Source organism: Chlorocebus sabaeus, chromosome X (genome assembly GCF_047675955.1).
Source record: "Chlorocebus sabaeus isolate Y175 chromosome X, mChlSab1.0.hap1, whole genome shotgun sequence".
Taxonomy (NCBI): domain Eukaryota; kingdom Metazoa; phylum Chordata; class Mammalia; order Primates; family Cercopithecidae; genus Chlorocebus; species Chlorocebus sabaeus.
Genome location: NC_132933.1, coordinates 130,674,707 through 130,697,428, shown reverse-complemented (window position 1 = coordinate 130,697,428; position 22,722 = coordinate 130,674,707). Strand labels below are relative to the sequence as shown.

The following is a 22,722-nucleotide window of genomic DNA, read 5'->3' as shown; positions in this document are numbered from 1 at the left end:
ATCTGAATACTTCTGTCAACTCTGTATTTCACTTTATTGGTATTAGAACTAAATGTATCCATATTCTACAGGTGAGGAAACTGAGGAACAGAGAGATTCAGAAAATTCAGGTATTGCTAATACCTTATATGATGATGATAACTTGTTATAGAATAGTTTTCCTCAGCTTTTTAAATAAAAATGCAGTTAAGTAATGGATAATATTACATTTGTATGTTCTTTTAGCATTAAGGAGAGTCCTGAGCTTAGATTTTATGTTCAGTAAGTGTATTAGTCTGTTATCATGCTGCTAATAAAGACATACCTGGGACTGAGTAATTTATAAAGAAAGAGGTTTAATTGACTCACAGTTCCACATGGCTGGGGAGGCCTAACAATCATGGCGAAAGGCAAACGAAGAGCAAAGTCACGACTTGCATGGCAGCAGGCAAGCAAGAGAAAGCATGTGCAGGCTGGTTGTGGTGTCTCATGCCTGTAATCCCAGCACTTTGGGAGGCTGAGGCAGGTGGATCACCTGAGGTCAGGAGTTCGAGACCAGCCTGGCCAACATGGTAAAACCCTATCTCTACTAAAAATACAAAAAATTAGCTGGACGTGGTGGCAGGCGCCTGTCATCCCAGCTACTCAGGAGGCTGAGGCAGGAGAATCACTTGAACCCAGGAGGTGGAGGTTGCAGTGAGCTGAGATTGTGGCATTGCACTCCAGCCTGGGCAACAAGAGTGAAACTCCATCTCAAAAAAAAAAAAAAAAAAAAAAACGCATGTGCAGAGGAACTCCCCTTTATAAAACCATCAGATCTCCTGAGACTTATTTACTATCAAGAGAACAGCACGGGAAACACCCATCCCCATGATTCAGTTACCTCCCACTGGATCCCTCCAATGACATGTGGGAATTATGGGAGCTACAGTTTGAGATTTGGGTGGGGACACAGCCAGACCATATGAGTAAGTATTTGTTGATTGATTGAAATAGCTTACATAAAATATATAGTTTTGTTTGCCACCAAGAATTAATTGCATTGGAAGCTGACTGTGGTGGCTCACACCTGTAATCCCAGCACTTTGGGAGGCCGAGGTGGACATATCATTTGAGATCAGGAGTTCGAGACCAGCCTGGCCAACATGATGAAACTCTGTCTCTACTAAAAAATACAGAAATTAGCCGGGCATGGTGGTGCATGCCTGTAATCCCAGCTAGTTGGTTGGGGGGTTGGTGGCTGAGGCAGAAGAAGCTTGAACCCAAGAGGCAGAGGTTGCAGTGGGCTGAGATTGTGCCACTACACTCCAACCTGGGCGACAGAGTGAGGCTCCATCTCAAAAAAAAAAAAAAAAAAAAAATTAATTGCAATGGATTTTATACCTTGCTTAATTTTCCAGAATGTTTTATATGTTCTCACAAAATCTCTCGTTTCCCCCCTTTTTTCTCTCCTATGGTAAGATCAGTTAATATTGAAATATACCTTAATGTTAGCTGGGCATAGTGGCACATGCCTGTGATCCCAGCTACTTGGTAGTCTGAGGCACAAGAATTACTTCAACCTGGGAGGTGGAGGTTGCAATGAGCTGAGATCGTGCCACTGCACTCCAACCTGGATGACATCATGAAACTGTCTCAAGACAACAACAACAAAACCCGGGGAAATGTACCTTGGTGTGAACAGCACTGAATGATGTTTATGATCACGTTAATCCTCTTATATTTAAAGGTTAAATGTAAAATCTAGCCTTTTATATTTTCTGATACTATTGATGACATAGATCAGAGTGGGTTTATCAAATTATTCATTATATGAATTAATATTTATTGAGTATTGGTCACTTGCTATGTTACCTGTGGTAACATGGTGATTAGGTGGAATAGGCTATTGGTTTAATTTGAATAGTATTAGAAGATTCTCTCAGCTACAAAACCTCTCATTTAATTGTATTTATTCCTTTGGCTAATAAACTACTCTTTTAAAAGTATTTCTCCCGAGTAAATATATTAGATTGCTATTAGTCACTTACATTCTATTATAAACTAGTTTGAGGCCCCAATGGCAGCTAGTGGATTAGCAACCTTGAAAAATTAATAGTTTTGATGGATGAGAAGGAAAGGGGGAGATTTCTCTGGAGCACAGAGCACAGAAAGGCCAACTAGGGTATGATGGTATTGCAAGTGGTGTGAACACATAGGACCTGCTAGGTATTGAAAGGAACAGATACAAGAAAGGGAAAGAGGAGGAAGGCAGAAACCAAGATGGCAAGTGCTAAAGGCAACCTGTATCTTTAATTTTTTCTAGGGTTAGGTTTGGTAGTGTTTCTTGTGTCTGTTTTCAGAGGTGTGCCAATAGTGGCTCTCAAAAGAGTCCTCCAACTTTTAGGGGGCTGCGAATAGCCTGGATTCTTTTGACTCATATGCAGAGTCTGGCTTTGCTAGGAAAATCTCCTGCTGTGCTCCAAGAAGCTTGTACATTTGTCTTCCATTGATAAGAGGGTTGCGTCAATAGCTTTTCTCCCTAGGCATTTCTTTTCTCATTATTTTTTCTCTCACTACAAGTGTGGTCTTCTGAAACTGGACCTATGACTAAAGACAGTGACATTATTTCTCAGGGGTTTCAGGTTATTTGGTTAGGAGTATAAGATGACCTGGACTCCTCTGGAAGACCCTCCAAACAGACACACAACAGTTATTCCAAATCCTTGGAAGAAGTCATGTTTCTACTTTCTTGGTGTAGTCTATAACTAACATTTGCTCATCAGGTACTCTGAACCAAGGGAAAAGAAGTGTTTCACATGCGTTGTCATCCTGAACTCTTGCAGATAACGCTGTGAAGTAGGTACTAATTTTTAGTATTTTTTTTCTCAACATCTGATGTAAAGGAGAGTGTGTTAGGATTACATTAGCTATTGGAAAACATGGCACATAATGCCTCAAACAAATAAGGGCTTTATTTTCTGTATGTCATGAAGGGGAAAGAGGGAGGCAGTCCAGGTCTAATATGCTGGGCTTCAAATGCCATCAGCTTTTCATCCCACCATCTTCAGCATGTAGATTTTTCCTCATATGTGTTGCCTTTTGATTACTAGATGGCTGCTCTGCCTCTGGCATTGCATCAGCATTCCAGAAAGGAAGAAGAGGAAAGACTAAAGCAGTAGTTCTCAACTGGAGGTGATTTTGCCACCAGGGGACATTTGGCAATATATGGAGATATTTTTGGTTGTCACAACTTGTGGAGCGGGGCATGGGTTGCTCCTGGTATCGAATTTGTAGAAGCCAAAGATGCAGCTAAACATCCTACAATTTACAGGACAACCCCCACAACAAGAATTATCTGGCCCAAAGTGTTGAGAAACCCTGGACTCAAGGCAGAAAGCACATGCTGATGAATCTGTCCCCTTTTAAAATGGATGATTGGAAGTGCAACAAGAAGTTTTTCTTAAATGTCATTGGCCCGAATTTCATCCCGTAGCTGACTCCAGTTGTAAAGAAAACTGGGCAACATAGCTATTTTTTTGTTGTTGTTGGGTCCATTGTCATCCTGAGCAGAATTGGAGTCCTGATAGTAAGAGAAGAAAGGGAGAATAGATATTAGGTAGACAGTAGGCAGTGTTTATTTCAAAAGTTAAGTACTCTCCCTAAGGTCACAGAGGTAGTGAAGATCAGCAGCTGCGTAAACCTCCTCTATTGAGGAAGGATGTCCAGCTGTCAAGTGCAGCTTCTCTCCAGATGTCTGTATGAATAAAGCATGAAAATGCATGCACTGGGTATGGAAAGCCCTGGAGTTTTTGATCAGCCACAGACAGCCTAGGAAATATTTCTTGCAGGATATAATATACAATCTGTTAAATATTTATATCACTGCTCTCTCAGTATTTACAGTGGGACTTGCCTTTCCTTTTTGTCCATGTAACCAATAGGGTAATTAATCTCAGAGCTGACTCACTAATACTTTGCCCTTCAAGCCATCAAACTATTGGTGCTTCTCTTCTCCCATTCTGAAAAATTAAAAAGCGATGTGATTACTATTTGCCTTACTTAGGGTTCATTCAGGAAAACAGACATTCTTCTAAGTATATCAACCAGCAAGACATTTAATATAGGGAATTGGAGGCTTAGGCAACCACTCCGAGGGCTGGGGAGTGAAGGGCAGAGTCTGCCAATGATCTCTGCTGCTTGTAGACCGAAGAGGTCTTTCTAAGGAGAATGCCTGGAAGTTTCTGGAAAAGGGCTGTATCTGCTGTCTGCAGATGCCCACGTGTCTCTCTATGGCTACCAACAGCAAATGAATGGCATCTCCTCTTCTACCTCTGGAATTGCCTATGAGTGCTTCTCATTGGCAGCCTAACCTGGAGCCATGGGATATTGCAAGATGTAGTTCTGAAGCTTCTCAGGGAAAAATGGAGGATGAGGAGAAACTGACAACGAAGTCTGTGGCAGAAAAAAACATTTGAGTCTGAATAGAGGTATACGTATATAGCACATTTTAGGAAGAACACTCTAGTCAGATGTTGGCAATGTTGCTACTAGTATTATTACCTTATTCTAGGTATGTATCTTTGGGAGGTAAATAGGGATTCTTTATATCTGTTCTGATTGTTCTGATTCTCTTCAAGTTATGGTGATGCTACATAAATAATAAAAAAGGATTCAATAACCTGCATAGATGGTGCAGAAGGTAATATATTCTGTGAGGCTCTGTGGTGCAGTGGGGGGGTCCCAGAGATGAGGTTTAAAAAACAATGCATAATTCACCAGCATGCTCTGGAAAGACCAGTCTTCAGAAAACAATTGTGAATGACTCAGCTTGTTCATTCGTTCGTTCTCTTTCTTTCCTTCTTTCTTTCTCTCTCTCTTTCTTTCTCTCTTTCTTTCTTTCTTTTTCTTTCTTTTTCTTTCTTTTCTTCTCTCTCTCTCTCAAACTGTCTGGAATTCTTGCTATAGTTATACATATGACTTATAGTGAGCTGATAAAATATAGTGCAAAGTTAAATACAATGCAGGAAATAATAGAATAATCTCAGAATGAGGTAACCTGTAGACATACGAACTAGTTTGGTGTTGGGGGTAGAGCTGTAACCTCTAGTTATCTGCTATCTGGGTCACATCAAGCTTTTAGTGTGTGTAACTCACAGGGTTTTGAAGGTATAATTTGATCTGTGCTATACTTGAGTCTCTGAAACAGCAAAACCCATTATGACTATGTCCTACAGCCCTTGTAAAATCCTAAGTCTTGAGTTTCAGGATTCTGCTGATATTTAATATTTGAATTATTTCAAGGAACATAAGGAAACTGTACTATCTTATTCTGTTTATTTCTTGAGTGAGGAAAATTGAAAGGGACTAAAGGAAAGAACTCGTTGCCAAGAGCAGCATCCAAAGGTCACTGGTTTTGCTTTGTGGCTTTGCTGGAATAAAACCAATGTGTTTGGGGTTGCCTAGGTCTTACATTAGGTCATCTGGAGGCAGATCTGGAGATGAGAATTCCTGTTTAAGTGATTTACTAAACAAATACTCCCAAGAGAAATCAGTAAGGGAATGGGAGAAGCAAGACAGGGAGGGGTGAGAGTCCAATTTCAGGAGACATCTCAGAACTAGTCTGATCCTGCAGGGAACTTTGGAAGTACAAATTATACCTCAGAGTTTGTCCTGAATTGAGGCAAGGGGGCTGTGCTTTCATATTGCTGCTTAGGGCCCCTTGGGCGGATGCAGAGGTGGAGGTGCAGGTGCAGGTGCAGGCAGGGTGGGTAGAAGACAAATAAACTCTCAGGAACTAGCTGTTTTTGATGCAGGCAAGGAGCTCTAGTAGCTCCTAGGGCAGGCCTTCAAAAAGTCTCAGGTGTTGGCCATTAGAAAAGAAAAACAGATGCTGGAGGGAGGCACAGAAGTTATAAAAGGGATCCCACGGAATCTGGTCAGCGCCCTGACAGTGTACTTGCAAGCTTGTCTTTTGCTTTTATGAAACCCAGAATCTGGGGAAGGGAGAGAGAAATTTTTCACATGGAACTGTGAAGTTTCTCTAAAGCAAAGGTTGACGAACTTTTTCTAGAAAGGGCCAGATAAAATATTTGAGGCTTTGTGGGCCACAGGGTGTCTGACCCAATTATTCAACTCTACAACTGTACTGCAGAAGCAGCCATAGATGACAGGTAAACAAATGAGTGTGGCTATATTCCAATAAAACTTTATTTATAAAAACAGGGGTAGGGTAGCTGGATTTGGCCCAGGGACCATATTTTGCAAATCTCTGCTCTTGAGGTTCTTCATATGTGCCTAAGTTTGTTTTTCCTTTATTTATACCCTATCTGTTATAAAACACAGAGGATCATTAGTACCTTTATCTAAATGATGGTTACGACATTATGATGTATCTTAAATTATTCTAGACCACTGCCTCCAATCTTCCTGGCATCCTGGCCATCTTTCACAATGTTGCAAAGATAATCTTCCTGAAGCATGACTCATCTCCTTTTATTCCCATGCTAAACATATTTAGCTCTCTCTTAGCTGTAAAATAAAATTTAGGCTTGTTAACATGGCATTCAGGAATCCCTGTGATCTGACCCCAGGCCAATTTTCCTGCCTTATTTTCTGCTCTCCATCCTCATGTACTTATAGTCCTGCTACATTAAATTACTCGCCCTCTCTTCAATATGCCATTATCGTGTGTGTTTGCTATCTCCTCGTAGTTTTTTTCATTTTTATGTATTTAAGCTGACTATATATATATACTGACAAAATTATATATATATATGATGTACAACATGTTTTGATACATGTATACATTAGAGAATGGATAAATTAACATATCCATCACCTCATATATTTATCATTTTTGTGATAACATTTAAAATCTACTCCCTTAGCCATTTTCAAGTGTACAATACATTGTTATTAACTATAGTCACTATGTTGTACAATACATCTCCTAAACTTATTCCTCTTATCTAACTGAAATTTTGTATCTTTTGACCAACTCCCTAACCCATTCCTCTACCCCTGGTAACCACCATCCTACTCTACTGTCTCCTATGAGTCTGACTGTTTAAAATTCCACATGAATGAGATCATGCAGTATATGCCCTTTGGTGCCTAGCTTATTTCACTTAGCATGAAGTCCTACAGGTTCATCCACGTTGTCACAAGTGACAGGATTTTCTTCTTTTTTAAAGCTGAATAGTATTCCATTGTGTATATATACTATATTTTTAATCCATTCCTCTGTCGATAGACATTTAGGCTAATTCCATATCTTGGCTATTTTGAATAGTGCTTCAGTGAACATGGAGGCGCTGATATCTCTTTAGCGTACTGATTTCATTTCCTTTGGCTATCTCCCCAGAAGTAGGATTACTGCTTCGTATGGTAGATATATTTTTAATTTTTAGAGGAACCCCCATAGCGTTTTTCTTTTCTCTTTTTTTTTTTTTTTTTTTGAGACAGAGTCTCACTCTGTTGCCCAGGCTGGAGTGCAGTGGCGTGATCTCGGCTCACTGCAAGCCCCGCCTCCTGGGTTCACGGCATTCTCCTGCCTCAGTCTCCTGAGTAGCTGGGACAACAGGTGCTCGCCACCATGCCCAGGTAATCTGTGTTTTTTTGTATTTTTAGTAGAGACGGGGTTTCACCGTGTTAGCCAGGATGGTCTCGATCTCCTGACCTTGTGATCTGCCCGCCTCGGCCTCCCAAAGTGCTGGGATTACAGGCGTGAGCCACCGCGCCTGGCTTCCATAGTGTTTTTCACAGTGACTGTATCAAATTATATTGCCATCAACAGTGCTCAAGAGTTGCCTTTTCTCCACACCCTTGCTAACACTTATTATCTCTTGTCTTGTTGATAATTGCCATTCTAACTGGTGATAGGTAATATCTCATTGTGTTTTTAATTTTTATTTCCCTGATGAATAATGATGTGGATCATTAAAAAAATATGTTGACCATTTGTATGTCTTCTTTTGAGAAATGTATTTTCATTTTATTTTCCCTTTTTAATTACTTAACTTATTTATTTATTTATTTATTTTGAGACAGGTTCTTGTTCTGTTACCCAGGCTGGAGTGCAGTAATGTGATCGTAGCTCACTGCAGCCTCTACCTCCCAGGCTCAAGTGATCCTCCTGCCTCAACCTCCCAACTAATTGGAACTATAGGCAGGTGCCACCATGCCCGGCTTATTTTTATTTTTTATTTTTGTAGAGACAGGGTCCCACTGCATTGCCCAGGTTGGTCTTGAATTCCTGGCCCCAAGCAATCCTCCTGCCTCAGCCTCCCAAAGCTCTGGGATTACAGGCATGAACCACTGTGCCCGACCTCCTTTCCCCATTTTTTAACCAGGTTATTTGCTTTCTTGATATTGAGTTGAGTTGTAAATATATTTTGGATATTAACCCTTTATCAGATGTATGGTTTGTACATATTTTTGCCTCCATCTTTGCTCCTGTTTCTTCTCCTGGAATGTTCTTCTAGCTCTACATTTTGAAATCCTAACGATTCTCTAAGACTCGATTCAGTCACCTTCTCCATTAAGCATTTTCTCCATGCAGAAACAGTCTCTGCTCTGGACTTTGAGAACAATATTGTCTATTTCTATTAAAATTTTTATTTTGTTTACATTGTACTAGACAGTTATTTGCTACATTCACTACATTTTTAGTATACCGAGGTCTTTCAGTATATATCTATCTACTTTTGCCCTTCACAGTGGCTTGCATATAGTAGATATTCAGTAAATGGAGTTTTCAGATGAAGGGCACATTTCTACATCTTGTGATTATTGATGATTTAAGTGCTGAAACGCTGACATTATTTTTCTTTTTCCTTTTTATAGGCGAGAGCTGTTTTGGCAAAAGTTGGCTATCCAGACTTTATAATGAATGATACTCATGTTAATGAAGACCTCAAAGCAGTAAGTGCTATATTTATTGTACTTTTTTTTTTTTTTCCCTGGCAAGTTTTACTGGCCTTGTGCCTTTCAACTAACCCAAGTCCAAGCAATTAAAACTGGTGATGCCAGAAAACACCAACTTTTGATTAATTCCTTGGCTAGATACGAGCCTGAATATGCCAGGCAGATCATAAGATTTAGGGCAGATTCAAAATAAAGGAAGTGTCAGAAACGATGCATAGCTGAGTGGGTACCATAAAACAAATGGACTTGGGTTTGGCCTAATTTGATCATAAAAGAAAGAATTAAGCAAATTGAGTATTTTACAATTAGTGAGCATGTTCTAATGGCAAATGCATCATGTTTGTTGTTAAACACTTTTTATTTGCTTCATTCATATTAAATGAATAGTAATAAATCTGCCTACTGGGACTTAACTTCATTAAACTTTATGAGTGTTTTGGCAAATTAAGTGCATATACATATGACTCTGTAATTTATTGTGAATTGGATTGTGTATTTGCAGTAAGTTACTGATGAAAAATAGTCATAATTCTTTTTTATTCCAATATTTTTGGACATGTATTTTCTGGTAGGTATATTAATTATAGGCCTTTCTAATCACAATGACTGTTATTTCCTCTCCTACAAATAGTTCTGATAAACGATTTTTCTTCCTCATTAAAAAAACCTGTTTTTACCATTCACTAGATTGTCTTGAAAACGTAGTCTTTTGAAATTCTTTAAGTAACTATGCTTCTGAGGTATAGCTCTTTCCTGAAACTGTGGCTCAACAAGTGGCATATCTGAAAGCAATCCCAGCTTTGGAGACGAGCATCAAAATTTTACAAGACTATTCAAAAGTGAGAGAAAGCATTAATTAGAATCTTTCTCCATTGGGCTCTAAGATATAGCCTCCCAAAATATTGATACAGTTGCTCTGGAAGAAAATAATTATACCTCATAGCATCCTAAAACTCAGACAGTCTATCTTATTATACACTGTTTTGATGATGCTGAAAATTCCATTATTATTATCATAACTAAAAATATTGAAGCACTTGACATATTCATGTACATTAACTTTTAATTCCTTCAGTGATTCTGTGAAATAGATGATGTTCATTCCCATTTTGCAGAAAAGGACATAGAGACTCAATAATTTAAGTGAGCTCCTCAGTTGCACACAGAGTTTCAGAGCCAGGACTGAAATCTGGGCTCCGGAAGCTCTGCCTGTAATCAGAGAAGGGGTTCTTGAGGGTCCTTTTCAGGCAGCTGTGCTGGAGGAACAGAAGCCCCAGGGTGGAGACTTGGTGGGGGCAGTGTGACCAGAGCTGTTGGAAGAAGAGCAGAGGGAAGGCCATATTATCAAACGGTTAAGAGCACAGGCTCCAGTATCATGGGCCTGGGTTTGAATTCTGCTTCTTCCACTGACTAGCTGTTTCATCCTGTGTAGGTTACTTAACTTCAGTTAGCCTTCCTTTGGTTATCTGGCTACTGGAAATATCATAATCAAGTCTTAGTATTGTTGGGAAGATGAGATGAGATTATATAAACGTAAAAGCACCTGGCATAATACTCTGACACAGAATATAGCCTACTCCCTATAAAGGGGAGCTTTAATATGGACCATTTGTGGCCCATTTTCAAATCAGCCTTATAAAATATTCCATTTCATTGATCCTTAATAGAAATAGACTGCAGCGTGAATTTACAGGAAAGCAAAAAGCACACTGGGTATTTTAAACAGGGAGTTTAATACGGGAAATAGGTTGGAAGGCAAGAAAAGGGAAAATAGATAAACCACAGGTTAACCTGCTGTTGCTATAAGAAGAATATCACCAGGGCACAAAGTACCTTAGCAGGAGAACGTGGGTAACTCCATACAATTGGTGCATATTCTGAGTCAGGATGTGGATGAGAAGGTTTGAGAGACAGTTTGGTGTAGAGGTTATAAATAGGGACCCTAGAGTCAAAGTACCTGGAGTAAAACCCCCAGTCTACCATGTACTACCGTGTTACCTAGGGTAGGTTATGTATCCTCTCTGTGCCTTTCTTCATCTGAAGAATGAAGGTGATACAAATCCCTCCCATATAGCATTTCTGGGAGGATCAAATCAGTTAACATATTTAAAGTGTTTAGAATGAACCCGAGCATACAATCAGCACAATGTAAGTGTTAGCTATGACATCCTCAATTCACACTTGTGGTAGTGGACATTTTGGTTTGAAAAAGTCCTCATGAATTAACTCATACACTGTCCAGGTCCCTCAACTTGATTTAAAAGGGTATACAGATGGAGCAGTCTCAAGCTTTAATCGAATAAGGTAGCACTTAAGGCTTACTCACAATATTTAGTTGATCAAGTTTTGTTGGCATTCTGTTGCTAAGTTGAGAGCCCCAAATTTAAGGATCCATTGAATGCAATATCTTTTGTGAAAAGAAACCAGATGCCAAACAGGATGCCATGTTGGCTATGCTTCTTTGTTTCTCTGGGGCCTGAACTGAAGCGGTTACACACCAAGATTTTTAATCACTTCTTTGAAGAAATGGCTTTCATCTGACTCATTGCCAAAGCAGACACAATTACACCCAAGAGTTTTAACAGTTTAAAAACCTGACAGTGAAAAAAATTCCAGGTACATGAAGTAAAAAGACATTTGTATTCAGAAACCGATGGTTTTAGTCCATTTTCACATTGCTATAAAGAAATACCTGAGACTGGATAATTTACAGAGGAAAGAGGTTTAATTGACTCACAGTTCCACATGGCTGGGGAGGCCTCAGGAAACCTACAGTCATGGCAGAAAGTGAAGGGGAAACAGGCACCTTCTTCACAAGGCGGCAGGAGGGAAGAATAATTCAGGAAAAAACTGCCACTTTAAAAACCGTCAGAACTCGTGAGAACTCGCTATCATGAGAACAGCATGGGAGAAACTGCCCCCATGATTCATTCACCTCCCTTCCTTGACATATGGGGATTACAGAGATTTGGGCTCTCTCACTTTCTCTCCCCCTCAATCCCTGCCCTTTTCTTTTTCTGACAATGGCTTCAGTCCCTCCTCCAAAGCTCAGCTCTGGAGTGGCAGTTCTCCTCTACTCTTCTAAGTGACGGTACCATCACCTCCTCCCTTTTGTCACCCTAGACACAGGAGTAGCAGCTGTGCTACTCCCGTGACTCTCACAGAGCCAGATCATATCACTGATAGATGAAATGAATAAAACCCACCCTAAAAGGTAAAGGATGACATTGCAGTATTGTCACTGAGGGCAATGGCAAAAAGACTAAAGTATTCCTGGTACACAATGAGACTGTTTTCAGTTTTAAGAAACATGTGGATAAAGACTCCTGTGAGAAATTTCTGGTAATACGAGCTCTGAGCATGAGAGGCTGTTACAAATGAAAAACAGCATGCTGCATTGGAGACAGGTGGAGATATGATTCATCAGGCACAAATGCAAAAGGAAAGAGGAGCGAAATTACCTGATGGATCAGATGAAGGTCAAGGAAAAATGCTGAAAATGGAAGTTGGGCTCATGTGGAAATAAAAGCAAATGAGATAGAATTAAGAGGTAAATATGCAAAAGAATCAAATTTTTTTCTTTAAGGATGACAAGGTAAACTGAGGTATTCAGCAAAGCATTTCTGAATAACAATCCTGTAGTTTTGGAAAAGAACAAGAAGAAATAAAATGCCCTTTATTTGAATCCCCATCAACATGCAGGAAAGCCTATTAGCCTAAATAGGTAGGCATCGGCCCATTTTCAAATCAGCCTAATAAAGTATTCCATTTCGTTGATTCTTAATAGAAATAGATTCAAGCAGTGAGTTTCTACCAATTTTGGAAATATTTCAATATTAGCAAGGAAAGCAAAAAGCACACTAGGTATTTTAAACAGTGAGTTTAATACATGAAATATGTTGGAAGGCAAGAAGAGGGAAAAATGAGATAAACCACAGATTAGTAACTTTAGAAAGCAGCTGCTACTCCTGTGTCTAGGGTCACAGAAGGGAGGAGGTGATGGTACCGTCACTTAGGAGAGTAGAGGAGAACTGCCACTCCAGAGCTGAGCTTTGGAGGAGGAACTAAAGATTCTTCCAGATTCATTGTCAGAAAAAGAAAAGGGAGGGAGTAGATGGGGAGAGAGAGAGGCGGCAACACAGCACCCTTTTCTCTCCTGCAACCCACTGATTTCCTCTAGCGCCTCCTATTTGCAGGAAAGTAATTGGCAAAGGAGCTTGGGAAACAGTTTTCAGATTTCCAGTCCCCAGCATTACGGAACAGAGTGAAAGGGTAGGCAACACGTAGCTGAAAAACTATAGGTAAATAACCAGCACAATTAAGGACATTACTCATTCTTGTGAAAGTCAATGGAGAATTGCAGTAAGGACTAAAGTCAGAATCATGGCTGGCCTCCATTTACTTAGGAGAATTGGAAATGAGAAATTTTTCAGAGGCCAAAGTTTCTGGTGAGTGATACATATATACATATAATGTGCATATAGGGATATGCAGATATGTGAACCTATGTAAGAATCTCTGGGGTGGGTCTGGTCTGCTTTGGCCAGTGAAACGCTAGTGTGTATGTGCGTGTGTGTATGTGTGTGTATGTGTGTGTGTACATGACAGACAGTGCTACTATGCAAGAGTGAGGTGATATTCAGATGGAATGCTGCAGAAAAAGAGGTTGTTAAAATATTAAAATATTTACTATTTGTTAACAAACACAAAACATTGCACTCAGCTCTTTCAAGGGACCCCTGGACATCGTGGCACTGGAGAGCTAAGGGTGGGCATTGAAGGTGGGGCACCCTGGTGTCCCCCAGCCTTCCAGCCAGACCTCTGTAACTCTCTCACATTGGCCTTTATCCAGACTGTTCCACTCATCAGAGCAGACCAAGACCAGCCCCAGTGTGGAGGTGGGACATCTGGTTCCAGTGCTAGTGTGCTGGCTGGAACTCCCTCAGACCCACCTTCACATAGCTGTTTGTGGGAATTGCATCCTCCATGGTACACTGTATATGTGGATTATTAAACATTTTGAACATCACCCCAGTATATATTAGGTTGGTGCAAAAGTAATTGTGGTTTTTGTCATTATTTTTAATGCCAAAAACTGCACTTACTTTTGCACCAACATAATAAGTATGTCTACATGTACAGACACACATTACTTTTGGGCAAAGCTGTCTAAACACACCCATCTTGCATATTGATTTGTTGTTTGAATAAGGGAACATGTAGATATGAAATACGAATTCCATTAAGTATTCAGAAAATCCTTTGGTTGCCTAACACAAAATCTTTCTAATAGATATTTGGATATATCTCTGAGTATCTTTAAATGGATTTAAATTAAATGAAAGGTGTCCTAGAATTTACACATCCTACTGGCACACTAAGGAAAGTACCACAATTAGTGCTTCAGTATTTTTCATCTGTCTATTCTTACATGTAGGCCGAGGGCTATACTACAGATCATTTGCATTCCTATGTACTGTCTTATAAACATGTACTTATGCTACAGGAAAGCTGAACATGTTTCCTTGTTTTGCGCTTACAGGTTCCCCATCTTTGGGGTGGTAGTGGTGGTAATAACTTTATTCTTCCATTTAGTCTGTGGATCTGGGATAGGATATTCAAGAAGAGAAATGTAGGCTCTGCTGAATTTTATGATCAGGACAGCTATTCCTAGGAAATGACACAAGAGTCCCAATTAATTTCCCAAAGGTCACGCTATCGAAAAGTCAAGAGATGGAATTGATTGAAAGTGATCAACTTGACCTAGACTTTTTCCAGTAACTGAGAGGACAAGAGGCTTTTGAGCCAAGTATTGTCTCTTGCCGAATTTAATTTTTTCATTTTGGAGATTACAAGCGGCTTTAAAATATTCATGTGAATTCATTCTTGTTTCTACTTCTACAACAAACAGATCTTTCTTAATAGTTGCTGGGCTTCAATTCTTTTTCTCATCCAAGGGCCTTTTGAAATATTTAAAATTATCAAAATATTATTGCAATTAGCAAGTCTTCTAAAAGTAAAAACTGATCCCACTGATAATATGTTTTAAAAGTTAATATTTTTGAAGGAAATTCCTCTGAGAAAATTTCCCAGAAAGTATTCTGAGCCCAATAACATATCTGAATTTTCTATCAGTTACAATCATATTCTGAAGGTTTTGGCAGAAAATTTGGGAAATAGAGACAACACACTCATAATATTGCTACATAATATATACTTCTGTTACAGTTTATTAATTTGTTTATTTCTGTACAGCTATAATTGATGTTTATATATAATTTGGTATACCAGCCTTTACAGTTAACATATTGTTTTGTTACTGTCTTTATAGCCTTTGTTACCATTATTTTAACAGTTGTATAGGATTTCAAGTAAGTTGTGTCATGATTTATTTAATCACTGCTTCTACTCCCATCCTCAATCTTAGTTTGTCCTTGAATCATTGGTTTACTTATTAAGACCAATGAAAATAACATTGGAGTCAGAGCCAAATGACTTGGACAGTGTAGCTTTGCCAAATTCCATAATCTCCTTAGCCCTGTTTCCCATCTATCATATGTGAATAACAGTGACTGGCCCCTGCCTATCCCCAAACACTTAACCTGTCTCAAGGAAAAAAAGTAAGACCTGTCCTCTATTACTTGTGATTTCCATTAAATAAATGGAATAGATAATTAAACCAGGCTAATACTCTCAACTTAATAATGAAAACAATTTTTAAATTATCTTTCTAAACATGGATAAGCTATGGCAAATTGTAATTAATTACCTCTGAGTTTTGTTTCCCCCAATTATTTTCAGGGTTCTGGTAGGTCCTTACTTATCTAAAGTATTTTTAGGCTTGGGACCCTTTTCTTCTTTACAAGTTTTTTTTTTTTTTTTTTTTTTTTTTTTTTTTTTTTTAAAGACAGAGTCTCGCTTTATCGCCCAGGCTGGAGTGCAGTGGCAAGATCTCGGCTCACTGCAACCTCCGCCTCCCGGGTTCAAGTGATTCTTCTGCCTCATTCTCCCGAGTAGCTGGGATTACAGGCATGTGCCACCACACCTGGTGAATTTTCATATTTTTAGTAGGGGTTGGCCAGGCTGGCCTCGAACTCCTGACCTCAAGTGATCCGCCAGCCTCAGCCTCCCGAAGTGTTGAGATTATAGGTGTGAGTCACTGCGCCTGGCCCTTTAGAAAGTTTTGAGATGGCTTTCTGTTTAATGTCTGTAGACCAACCTGAATGTCAAGGGATTTTGTTTTTCAGATGGACCAGTAATGAAAGTATCACAATTAGCAAGCTTTCTAAAAGCAAAAACTGACCCCACTTATATTATTTTTAAAAAGTCAATATTTTCGAAGGAAATTCCTCTGAGAGAATTTCCCAGAATGTGTTCTGAAGCTGAGAACATACCTGAATTTTCTATCAGTTACAATCATATTCTGAAGGTTTTGGTAGAGCTATCTTGGAAACAAAAGCTGAAAAAGGCAAAGGGTTGAACAGTGGACACATCTTTTAACCATATGATCTGGGAATGTCTTAGGATTGCTAGTAAGGTTGCTTTCTATAACAAGGTGCTTACTCCGTTTCTTCTCAGGCTAAAATAAACCTTTATCTTAAAATACAATCAATTATAAGATTTTGGCCAGCGTGGTGGCCCACACCTGTAATCCCAGCATTTTGGGAGGCCAAGGCGGGCGGATCACTTGAGTCCAGGAATTCAAGGCCAGCCTGGCCAACATGGCAAGACCCCATCTCTACTAAAAATATAAAAATTAGCTGGGCATGGTGGTGCATGTCTGTAATACCAGCTACTCAGGAGGCTGAGGCACAAGACTCGAATGAACCTGGGAGGTGGAGGTGGAGGTTTCAGTGAGCTGAGATTTCATCTCTGCACTCTAGGTGTCCAAGGGTGACAGAGTGAGACTCTGTCTCAAAAAAAAAAAAAATTATATATATATATATATAAAAATTTGAACACATGAGTAAAAATTTGAACACATCTATTTTAGCACATATTAAACATACTGCCATATTAGCTTTGTACATGCACACACACATTTTAAATGAATGAAAGAGATGCGTTTGAAATTCTGTCTGTAATCTTCCTTGATCTAATCTCCTTCCTCTGTGTCTATCTCCATCTCTGCATATAAACACTACCTTGAGTTCAGTCTTCTTATTGTTGTTCCCATGCCTTTCTTTATGCTTTTGCTACATAGGCACATGTCCATAAACAGCATACAGTGTTGTTTTCCATGTTTAAAAACTTTAAATTTCCTCATAGATATAACTTACCTTATTCACTCTGCATAATTTTTAAGATTATTTCATGTTCATGCATACAGAACAATCATTTAAACTGTTGTATTGCCTTTCATTATGTGAATATACCACAATTTGTTATCAGCCCCTCTTCTCCGTGCAAGCAGTTTGAGGTACAATTTAAAGTCATAGCTTTATAATTTGTTGGCCAAGCAGAACACAAACGATGCCAGGAATCAATACTTTTATTTCTGCCTTTGTCCATGTGCCTTCGGTTATTCTACTCCTTCCTTTATATTTTGGCTTGGTCTCCTGGAAAGATTGTTAAGATGACTCGTTAACAAAAACTTCTCCACAGACATGAGTACCCACTCTGTGTTAGGGAGGAGCTAAATGTGAGCCAGACATTGGTCCACAAATAGGTGACTGTCAAGCCTATTACCATCAAATTGCATATATACATTCATATCTATAATGTAATGCCTGTGGGTTTCATTTACATGCATATTTTACTTTTTGCTTTTAAAAGACTATTAAAGTTATAAAAATTACAGTTAATAAGAATTTGGTTACCTTTGGTTATTTCCTTATTCAAATGTGCATTTTTCTTAATTTCCATAGTAATATATTTAAAAACCAAAGCACTGGAGGTCACTACAAACAACTACATTAACAGCTCCACAGATCTTATTTACAATAAATAGCTAGGTTAGGTATTGCTAGTTTTGTAGATGGAGTGCCTATAGAATGGAAACTGTCTGCCATTCTCCTTCCAAAACCAGAAAAGGAATGAAAAAATCAATTATATCTGTTTCCCTGTCTTAATAGACAACATTGTTGTGAGCTGCTACCAACTTCCGGTGTTCCCATGCAAGCTATAATCTATGATTTGCCTCTGTAATTTCATTAATATTTAGTGACCAGAGACTTTTTGAGTGTTAACAGATACATTCTATTAATAATTATTCTGGTGACTTCATTGTGCTTATGGTAGAAAATAGGTCCCTGAATCACATTTATTTTTTTCCTTTATGAACAACTACCAATTATTTGACTAAATCATTGTCTATAAGCTAAATGAGTTTTCAGCCAACTAAACTGCATGTTACTAAAAAAAACTTATGTGACAAATAAATAAAGTACACATTTTAAAAAGGATCAAGGACTCGTGAGCCAAGAAATTTCAAACCAAAGATAATATGTTTTGTAAAGGTTAAAGTAGATTTTTCAATTAGAATGTAAATGGAATGCATTGTAAATGACTGCAGCTTCTCTTGTGTTTTTACTGTGATCCAGAAATGACTGTATTGATTTTTGAAGTTTTTACGTTAAAAGAAAATCACTGAGACTAAATTTCATGGCTTTGTGAATTCTGGGTCAACTGATGATAGCGGAGAGAGGCTGTGACTGCTGCAGCTTCTCTGCTAGTTGCTCCTTCCTATGCTGAAGAATGTTTTTAGAGCCATCTTTTATCTTTACTTAGAACAATGATGTTGTGGTTTGTTTTATTCAGATCAAGTTTTCAGAATCCGACTACTTTGGCAACGTCCTACAAACTCGCAAGTATTTAGCACAGTCTGATTTCTTCTGGCTAAGAAAAGCCGTTCCAAAAACAGAGTGAGTATTAAAAAAAAGTTAAATAGATAAATACATTGGTGAGAAGCGGAGTCTCTTTAGATTAAACTTTGTAATTCCCCTCAAGTCAGAGTAGCTGGCTTGCCAGTTAACTTGTTTTAGCAAAATCTGTGTCATGTTTTGCCAACTCTTATTTTTTATATTATGTGATTCAGATCTTAAGTCTAATTACAGGTCCCCCATTTCTAGCATCAACACATATCAAGAGAAGGCTTATTAGGATGCAAACATTAAAGTTATTTCTAGATCTAGTTATGAATATATAGAGAGGGAAAAATTTCTCTGGATTTTTACATTCATGTAGTAACTTTCGAAGATCTTAAAGAATAAATACTTAAAAAACCCCTATGATTAGAAACGTCAAAGTAAATGTGTAGAAGCAACTAGAAAATATTTGTTGAGGTAATGCCTATCAAAGAACTGATAGCTATATTGTTTTTATCTAATAGCAGTTATGGTTTATTTGCCTTCCTCTCAGCTGCCTATAGGAGTTTTTCCTACAGATAGGAGGGTTTCCTTAGGTACTTTTAGGCCCAGGGCCCACCAGCTATGATTTCTTCCCTTAGCAAAATGTCAGTGATGATGACAATGATGATGGTAGCAGCTAACAATTATTATTTGTTTACATCGTACCAGAAAGTGCTTTACAATTTTTAATTCATTTTATCCTCATAGGAATTTGGCATGGTATAGATACTGTTATCCCCATTTTACAGGAAAATAAAAGGCTTACAACTGAGAAATTCTTCAGCTTAGGTTTGGATCACGTTTTGTTCTGTCTGCTGGGACTGGATTCTGTTGTGCTAAGGCCCACTTCTCCAATGCTTTTTTTCTCTCTGTTCTCCAGATTGGATGATGTCTATTGATCTGTTTTCAACTCCAGAATTTCTTTTTTAATTTAATTGTATTATTATTTTTAAACTTAGTTTTTATTTCAATAGGTTTTGGGGTTATTGCGGGATCTGGCCAGCAGCCCACAATGCAACGGGGCTCTCTCTTTTCAGGCGGGATCAGCAGGTTGAGAAATAATAGACACACACAAGATAGTGAAAGCTGGGTCCAGGGGGGTTACTACCTTCTGGTCCCGCGGTGCCAACAATGCACTGGATATGCCAGCATTTATTATTAAGTTTAGTGAGGGCGGGGGTAGGTTGGTGAGGGATTTAGGGTCATTTGATTATGAGGTGAGATGGTCACATGGGGATGAAGTAATTCTTTAACGTAACATCTGTATGCAGAAGTACAGTATACAGAGATAAGAATTTACAGTATAGTGTGTGCATCAGTAATTTCTAACAGAGCCTTAAAACAGAAACACAGTCTTTCCATAACCTATGATTAGCAAGATATTAATCAGCAGTAACAGTTACAGCAAAGGCTGGTTACAAACAATTCATAGAGACAGGATGTGAAGTTAGACAACCGGTTAGACCAGAATTTCTCAGAAGGGAGTATGTCTTAACCCTAAAGAGGCCTAGAAGAGCCGCAGCAAGATGAGGGCGTTTATAGCCCTATCTTATCCATGTGGACAGGCGCCCCCCATGCATCCATTTATAGGCTCTCCACGAGGGTCACATTCCATTCCCAGAGTTATGAACATCTGCTTTTCTGGGATAGGAATCTTGGTGATGTGAAACCTCCCTGACTACATATCCATTCATAGGCTCTCTGCAGGGGGAAGCACATCATACACTGTTGGCTCATTCTGGCAGTCCAACCTGCCATTGTCTTTACACAATCCTGTATGCAATTTTATATTTACAATAATCAGGAGCATTTCATCTTTTATTCCATAGCAATAGTTTCAGGGGGTCTCCCTACATGGGGGAACAAGTGGTAGTTGGTTACATGAATAAGTTCTTTAGTGGCGATTTCTGAGATTTCAGTGCACCCATCACCTGAGCAGTCTACATGTACACTGTATTAGTGTGTAGTATTTTATTCCTCATCCCCCTCCCACTCTTTTCCCCAGGTCTCCAAAGTCCATTGTATCATTCTTACCCCTTTGTGTCCTCATAGCTTAGCTCCCTCTTAGGAGTGAGAACATATAATATTTGGTTTTCCATTCCTGAGTTACATAAGATAATGGTCTCCAATTCCATCCAGGTTGCTGTGAATGCCATTATTTCATTCCTTGTTATGGCTGACAACTCCAGAATTTCCATTTGTTTTTTATAGTTTCTATTTCTCTGTTGTAATTCTTTGTTAAGTCATTGTCATCATATTTTTCTATTTATTCTTTTAATAAAATTTGTTTTAATTCTTTAAAGTCATCTATAATAGCCACTTTCAAGTCTTTGCTAAATCTAATACCTGGAATCAAACTAACTGGAGTTAGTTTCTATTGATTGCTTTTTTTTTTTTAAACAGTTTTTCCTTTGCATAACATTTTTTTGTTGTTGCTAATGACAGTTTAGATAGTATGTTGTAGCAACTCTGGATTCTGATTTATTTTTCTGGGGGCTTAAAAAAAAGTAACTGTCCTAACTTATACTGCAGAATGGATCTTCTCTGTAGTATGCAGCTGTCGATGTCTCTGCTCAGTTTTTTAACTCTTATTTGTAGGTTTTAGCCTCACTTCCTAATGGTTGTCCCTGTGTCTACATAGCTCAGTGCTCAGTGATTAGGTCAGAGCTTGTGCTCAAACACCTTGAGTCTATAGGGTTTCTACCCTCTGCCAGTTGCTCTGTGTGTGGGTTGGGAGCACCTTCAAAATTACAGCCAGTTTTCAGTCCACCTTCAATTTCACCTTCCACCAGGCCCTCACTGGTCTTCCCTGCACATGTGCCTAGTTTCCCAGTCAGCCAGGGATGTATGGAGTACTTATTCAGCTCTTCTATTACTATGTCAGTTACAGGATCTCTCTTTTAAATTTCTGACTGGGTTTTCCTCATTGGTTTTTTACTAAGTTGGTCATTCAAAAATTTTTAAAAAAAAATTGCGGGTACCTAGTGGGTGTACAGATTTATGAGGTACATAAGATATTTCAATACAGGCATAGAATGTGTAATAACCACATCAGGGTAAATGGGATATCCATAGCCTCAAGCATTTATCCTTTCTTGATGTTACAAACAGTCCAATTATACACTTATTGTTATTTTTAAATCTATAATAAATTGTTGACTGTAGTCACCCTGTTATGCAGTCAAACACTAGATCTTATTCATTCTATCTAACTATATTTTTGTACCCATTAACCATCCCCACTTACCTCGACCCAGTACCCTTCTCAGCCTCATTCTGCTCTCTATCTACATGAGTTCAATTGTTTTAATTTTTAGTTCCCACAAATAAGTGAGAACATGTGAAGTTTGTTTTTCTGGGGCTGGCTTATTTCACTTAATATTCTCTAGTTTCATCCATGTTGTTGTAAATGACAAGATTTCATTCTTTTTTGTGGCTTAATAGTACTCTATTTTATATACGTACGACATTTTCTTTATCCATTTGTCTGTTGATGAACACACAGGTTGCTTCTAAATCTTGGCTATTGTAAACAGTTCTACAATAAACATGGGAGAGCAGATGTCTCTTTGATATACTGATTTTCTTTCTTTTAGGTATATACCCAGTAGTGGGATTGCTGGACTGTAAGGTAGCCCTATTTTTAGTTGTTTGAGGAACCTCCAAACTGTTCTCCATAGTGGTTGTACTAATTTACATTCCCTCTAACAGAGTATTGAGGGTTCTCTTTTCTCAACAGCCTCACCAGAATTTGTTTTTTCCTGTCCTTTGAATAAAAGTCATTTTCACTGGAGTAAGATGATATCTCATTGTAATTTTTGATTTGCATTTCTCTGATAATCATTGATGTTGTGCACCTTTTCATATACCTGTTTGCCTTTTGTATGTCTTCATTTGAGAAATGTCTATTCAGATCTTTGTGTCTATGTGTCTGTTTTTATGCCAATATCATGCTATTTTGGTTACTATAGCTCTGTAGTATAATTTG

The 22,722-nt window shown here is 38.5% G+C and overlaps 1 protein-coding gene across 1 annotated transcript in view; it reads left to right on the top strand.

The window, feature by feature from the left end:
- Positions 1-22,722, top strand: part of PHEX (phosphate regulating endopeptidase X-linked) — a 224,096-nt gene that overhangs the window by 131,926 nt on the left and 69,448 nt on the right. Inside the window, exons 13-14 of the mRNA XM_007991285.3 lie at positions 8,806-8,883; positions 18,646-18,749. Coding sequence (XP_007989476.1) covers positions 8,806-8,883; positions 18,646-18,749 — 182 coding nt within the window. The remainder of the gene's footprint in view (positions 1-8,805; positions 8,884-18,645; positions 18,750-22,722) is intronic.